The 6,636-nt window shown below is 41.5% G+C and overlaps 1 protein-coding gene across 5 annotated transcripts; it reads right to left on the reverse strand.

Annotated features, from left to right (window-relative positions):
* Positions 1-3,501: 3,501 nt before the first annotated feature.
* On the reverse strand, positions 3,502-6,391 carry LOC147859014 (pentatricopeptide repeat-containing protein At5g16860-like). Of its 5 annotated transcripts, none has more exons than XM_087326447.1 (3): positions 5,011-6,390; positions 4,810-4,940; positions 4,426-4,563 (listed from the first exon to the last, which is right to left on the reverse strand). In XM_087326447.1, the coding sequence occupies exons 1-2, from the start codon at positions 6,062-6,064 to the stop codon at positions 4,819-4,821; spliced, it is 1,176 nt and encodes a 391-aa protein (XP_087182573.1). In that variant the 5' UTR covers positions 6,065-6,390; the 3' UTR covers positions 4,426-4,563; positions 4,810-4,818. The 5 variants fall into 5 exon arrangements, with proteins under 5 accessions (XP_087182570.1, XP_087182572.1, XP_087182571.1 ...); XM_087326448.1 differs by having other exon boundaries at positions 4,514-4,644; XM_087326444.1 differs by having other exon boundaries at positions 3,502-4,926; positions 5,011-6,391.
* Positions 6,392-6,636: the final 245 nt, after the last annotated feature.

The raw sequence follows: 6,636 nt of genomic DNA on the forward strand, positions 1-6,636 counted from the left end.
CTTACCAAGAAGGGGCAATCGTTTGTTTGTTCTAAAGACACAAACACAACTTTTGTGAGTCTTAAGAAAGCATTTACATCAGCTCCTATTCTAGCTAATGTTGATCTGAAAAAATCGTTCATCATTGAGGCAGACACGTCGGATTTCGCCCTGGGTAACATTCTGTCACAACAAGGCAATGATGAAAAGCTACATCCTGTGGCTTTCCACTCATGGAGCTATTAGCAATAGTGGACTCTTTTACACAATGGAGGCATTTTTTAGAGGGATCTTCTCATCAAGTCACCGTATTCAGTGATCACAAAAATCTTGTCTGCTTTCAAAATGCTCGTGTATTAAATCAACGTCAAGCTCGGTGGGCCTAATTCCTCACTCGTTTCGACTTCAAAATTACATATCATCTTGGGAAGCAGTAAGGGAAGGCAGATGCGTTATTACGGTGCTCATATCTAGCACCGCGTCTCGGTGACCCAACATTCGATAATCAAACGCAAGTAATCTTGGGATTGGCACGACTACAAGCTACGTGGGTTTTCGATACGCCATTGGATTCCCACATTATCGATACCATACGTGAAGACTTGAAGATAAATGATTTCACTCAAGCCATTCTAACACAAATTGATCCCTCTCGAGCATCTTGTTCACAGCTGCAACAACCAGGAACAGACTATCGACAATTCGAATGTCATGATGGATTACTATTTTTTAAGAAACTCTTGTATGTTCCTAATGGTTCTTGTCTCCTTCGAGTAGTCCAAAATTGTCATGACACATATAACAGGGCATTTCGGTAGTACTAAAACGTTGTATTAGTACAACGATCATTCTGGTGGCCTCATATGCGACAATTTGTCGAAGACTATGTTCGGACATGTGATACATGTTGCAGAGCAAAGATGCCAAGACATTATCCATATGGTTCGGACATGTGATTCCAAGAAAGCCATGGCAATCCATTTCTCTAGATTTCATCACAGATTTTCCAGTTTCAGAGGGATTCGATGTGATCTTAATAGTAGTACTAAATCGATATACGAAGATCCAACACATTTTCTGCCTTGTACTAAGGAAATCACTAGTGAAGAAACCGCCGAAACTCTCATGCGTGAGGTATGTCGGCATCATGGCCTCCTCGATAGTATCATCAGCGACCGTGGACCCCAATTCGTCTGGAAATTTTGTGGAAGCATCTCTTCAAAATGCTCAAGGTCACTTGTAACCTCTCCTCCAGGTACCACCCGCAAACAGATGGACAAGCAGAACGAACAAATCAAACGTTGGAACAATATCTTCGGTGTTTTCTAAGCTATCAACAAGATGACTGAGCGGATATTCTCCACTTTGCCGAATTTGCGTATAGTAACTTTGTCTACTCATCGACTGGGATTACACCATTTTATGCGTATACATGCTATCTTTGTCGGTGGTGTGTATTCGAAACTCCGGAGCTACCCACAAATCCTTGTGCAGAGGATCGTTTAGAGCGGCTACACAAGATACACGCAAAATCATCACCTCATTTACAACAAGCTCAACAAACACAGAAGGATTATGCAGATCGTCATCGGCTTCCATTCAGTTATAACATTGGAGATCGGGTATGGGTATTACGACGACACATCAAGACTACTCGTCCCGGCAATAAATTGGACTATCGACGATTAGGTCCTTTCCGTATTATCAGAAAAATTAATGATGTCGTTTTTCATCTCGATCTACCTCCGCAAGTACGGATACATCCGGTTTTTCTTAGTTCTCTTCTCGAATCGTATCAAGAAAACACTATTCCGAATCATATTACACCACCTCCACCCCCGATCGAGCTTGAAGCAGGGTCAGAGTACGAAGTAGCTGCCATCCTCGATTCCAAGCTTGTTCGCAACAAGCTCTACTATTTGGTCGATTGGCTAGGCTATGGTCCAAGCGAGCGTACTTGTGTCATGATATAGCATGGTATGTCTTCAAAAGAATTTGAACCCATCACCTTGTGTCACATGGGTTGAAGCCTTACCATTAAGCTATACATTATAATACAAAAAATATTATTTCCATTTATTATTTCACTTAGGAAATCCATGTATATTCTAGATTTCTCTGGAACATTCTAGAAATGTCAAGAGTATTCCTAAGCCACATTTCTAGAGTATTCTTAAGCCACTATAAAAAGAGGCACATGGCATTATTGAGAACCAAATTGGTTCAACGCTAGTCTTAAGCCTCCTAGCTATTTCTGTATATTCTCATCATATAATATATATCTTTTGTTATCATCGTTCTCTCTCTCTCTCTCTCTCCTTCTCCCGAGAGTTCTACACCCCTCTTAGTACTAATCCTCATCTTTTAGTACTAATTCCCTCTCTATCTTAGTACTATTCCTTTCACCGAGAGAGTCGAAACAAGCGGCAGCGACGGTAGAGTCAAGGACAGAGTCGACCAGAAAAAGAAGGTCAAGACCCGGACATGGTCCGATGTGGTAAACGGCTTGAAGATCGAGGAAAACTTGGAGTCAGCCAATTCGAACAACAGCTGGAACGAATTAGAGGCAGCTAATTCAAAGGTGGAGTCTGATTTGGAAGAGCCAAATCAACTTAAGGCCAAACGGACTAGAAGGCAACGGAAGTCGACACCGACACGAAGGAATCAACAGATCGAGAAGCATCGAAGTCACAACAGCAAAGGAGTTGAAATGGGCCTTATGACCAAATAAGCGGACTGAGAAGGTCGAGGAGCACAGAACAGGACGGGTCATGGGAAGCGGGATTGGATGACGGAGGAAACAACCAGCAAACACTGACACATCGATCCGACTTCAAGTTGAGCTTGAGGGGGAGTGTTGAGCAGTCAACCTCAACTGGATCTGGATCAACTCAATAAGCCAGAGCTGGATTGATGTTTAGAACGAAGAACCGGATAGGTACCCAGATCGGTATTCGGATCGGAGAGCCGGATCGGATTGTAACAAATAGGCTGTTAGAGGTCTATGATCCTAACCTAGTACGTAAGCATATTTCTAGGATTCAATGTCAATCGCTTGTATGAGCATTGAAGTACATGTCAGTACTTCTGTCAGTCCTTTTAAGGACTTGTATACAAGTCCTCACTGAGCACATTGTATGTACAAAGTGTTATTATTTTGAATTGAATTTTTTTGTTCTGCTCTCTCCCGTGTACTCTTTGTGTGTTCAAGCTTTCCATTAAACCTGTGTATACTTTCTGTTGATATCCGTCTAAGCCGGTTTGTCATAGCTTCCGCATATAAACTTCTACACACTACAAGGATAGTAGGTTCTTATAGCAGAAAACCACCCTGATTTAAGAATTGAAACTTCTACACCATGAATGGGAGTAACTAAAAATCACAATGAAAACTTTCGCAGGTATAATAAAAGCAAATACAATAATGCCTAGGATTATAATCCAAATAAGAATCAAAATACAAGAAAGGCGAATTATGATAACAATGACATCAATAACAGTCAAAATTAGAATAATCACAAATACCAATGGAGTTTGATGTGTCATTGAATCACTAAAATTGTGGCAGTCATATCTTCATGATTGCAAATCATTGAAATTCAGACTCTCGTGTGCCATTGTTTGATCAGAAGTTCTATTAATTAAAATACCAACCGAAGTATCCGCATTTGATTCCATGTGTCATAGCATTTCATATAATTTTGTTCCTGAAAATAATGTCGCCTGCTTAAACGGCTGATGTTAATCTTTGTCCAACTCCAAACTATAAAACAGAGAGGGAGAGCAAGCCAACAATATGGCTAGGTTGGGTTTCTCTAACATAAGCTGATGCCAAACGAATCCCTCTGAACATTGGTGTTCCCCAAAAGTTTTCAAAGTGTAGGCTTTCATTTTTGAGCTTAAAAACATTTCCTTAATAAAAATGACAAAATATTGTGTACAGAGGATAACTTGAAAGGGAGTACCATAACATAAAAACCTCATATTTCTTTCTGAATTACTCAAATTTGAGTTGAAACAAAGCTCATGCTCCATCTGCTCTACTACATTGGAACATTTTGAATTGACTCCCCCAGGTATTTTTGATTGGGTAATTTTTCTCTCATCCGCGTGAATCATTCATGCAGAACACAATTGTCCACACCCAATCCAGCCATTGGGACTTGAAGCCACAACCTCAAGTTTATGATCGAGTGGACTGTAGATCCAACCTTTTAATGGTGAAGTACCACCCTTCTGCCAGAGTTACTTGGCAAAATATCATTCAGTTACTTTGGAAAAGTCATCACATACCAAATGGAATCGGCACACTGAGAGAGCTTGCATCGAGGCATGGCTTCAAAATGGCTAGTTAATGTTGTATCCCATGGCAAAAACTAATACAATGGGCCAACAAATTTCATGATCTTGTACGAGCTGTTTTCATGTTGCCTAGGCATTGATGATCTCTCCACCATCATGTGGCAGTTAACATATATATATTTCGCATACCAGCATACAATGCACCATTCTTTTCATCTAACCCTAGAGCATTGCGACATGCAACTTTTCCCAGCATCACATGTCCCCATTTTTGACAAGCACCTAGAAGGGCAGTCCAGACTGGAAAATAATCAGGTATCTTAGGCATTTTGTGAATAATAGTTAGTGCCTTGTCAAAGAAACCTGCACGAGCAAAAAGATCAACCATGCAGGTGTAATGCTCTAAAGTTGGCATCAGACCATAAAATGAGCTCATAATATGGAAATACAATTGTCCTGTATCCAATAGACCTGAATGACTGCACGCATTCAGTACTATGTTGAATGTGACCTGATTTGGCACTATACCTTTCTCTATCAGTTTATTGAATAAGACGACAACCATATCATGCTCTCCACATTGTCCATATCCTGAAATAATTGCATTCCAGCATTCCAAATCTTGGAGCTGTAGCTCGTCAAACACTTTATGTGCCTCCCTAGCATCACCAAGTTTAGCATACATATCCACCAATGCAGTACCAACTAAAATATTTTTCTTTAACAAACCTGCTCTCATAACCTCGACATGAATTTCTTTGCCCCTGTCAGCAGCACCGATGCTACCACATGCTTTCAACATACAGACAAAAGTGACCACATTTGGTGATATGCTGTCCTGTTGCATTGAATCAAAACAGTCTAAAGCTTTCTCATAGAGCCCATGTTGGGCATAGCCTCCGATAAGAGCTGTCCACAAGATCACATCACGAGCTGGAATTCGGTCAAATACATCTTGCGCTTTCTCAAGGGAGCCACACTTTACATACATATCCACCAATGCAGTACCAAGAAGACTATTTCTCTTCAGCAATCCATGTCTGAGAATCTTTGCGTGCAATTTCTCCCCCTTGGTAATCGCGCCAATAGTACCACAGGCTTTCAATGTGCAGAGGAAGGTAACCGTGTTTGGAGGAACCTGCTCGCATCGCATCTGCCGATAACATCGGAGCGCTTCTTCACTATATCCACACTGCACATATCCTGAGATCATGGTATTCCACGAGACAACATCACGGATACAAAGCCCACGAAATATTTGGCATGCTTTTGTGAGATCGCCACATTTCGCATACATATCCAGCAACGCATTGCCCACCAAGACATTGCCATCAAGCAGCCGTGCCATCTTAACCTCATCGTGTATTTCTTCCCCCTTCTCCTTTGCACCAATGCTACCACATGCTTTCAAAGTGGACACATAAGTAACAGCAGTGGGAGGGATGCCCTCCTCTTTCATTTGTTCATAACACCTCAAAGCTTCTTCGCCATGTCCGTGTTGAGCATACCCTGCGATCAATGCATTCCAAGACACCACCACATGATGATGAGGAGAGAGCTGTGGGTCCAGCACTAGTTGCCGAGCTTCAGAGAGAGCGCCACACTTTGCATACATACTCACCAAGGAGCTCCTAACATAGGCATTGCTGTTGGCAAGGCGGCAGCCCAGAGGAGAGGCCAGGAGGGATGAATGGATCCTCCTCCCTCTCTCCAGGTCTCCACGCTTGCTACAGGCCTTCAGCAACGCTACCAGTGCAGGGACGGAAGGAGGATCCTTAGTCATTAACTCGATTCACGCATGCCATAGAATGATTCTAACCAGAGTAAAAGGAAATAAATCCCATGAAATTGAATGGATGGATGGATGGATGCCTTCTTTTTTATGTGATGATTCACAATCTGCTCTGCTCGCAGGAAATACTGTTGAGTTAGAAATCTTGATAGCATCGTTTACCATATCCAAACAATTGATAAATCTCAAGTCACCACTCAAGCAGACTAATAATGAGAAACATTGATAAGAGATTAACGAAAATAATGGATTAACGGTGCTTAATCACACCAACCATTCCCGAGTGAATGACAGAGACAACAATAAAAATAGCATATAATAAATATGAGTGAATTACACATAAAATACTTGTAGAATATATTACCTTCCGTTATGCCTTGGTAGTTGAATAATGGATCTAAAGAGGAGGGCTTAGCCTCGCCAATAGAGTGTCACTAAGATGTCCTAATGAATGAATATACCCTTTATATAGCCCAACACCTAAGGCTCCTAGAGACCACTAGATTTTCCAACTTCCCACATGTCATAGGTTTGTCTCTATGGGTTTGTCCCAAGTACTCGGA

This window comes from Azolla caroliniana, unplaced genomic scaffold (genome assembly GCF_043228905.1).
Source record: "Azolla caroliniana isolate FFs.n. ecotype wild unplaced genomic scaffold, voAzoCaro1.0.p SCAF_10, whole genome shotgun sequence".
NCBI classification, from domain to species: domain Eukaryota; kingdom Viridiplantae; phylum Streptophyta; class Polypodiopsida; order Salviniales; family Salviniaceae; genus Azolla; species Azolla caroliniana.

Coding starts and splice junctions, on each gene's coding strand:
- LOC147859014 (XM_087326444.1), bottom strand. CDS start 6,064: ATGACTAAGGATCCTCCTTCCGTCCCTGCACTGGTAGCGTTGCTGAAG. Junction 4,927..5,010: donor TGTCGAGGTTATGAGAGCAG/GTTTGTTAAAGA, acceptor AGGCACATAAAG/TGTTTGACGAGCTACAGCTC.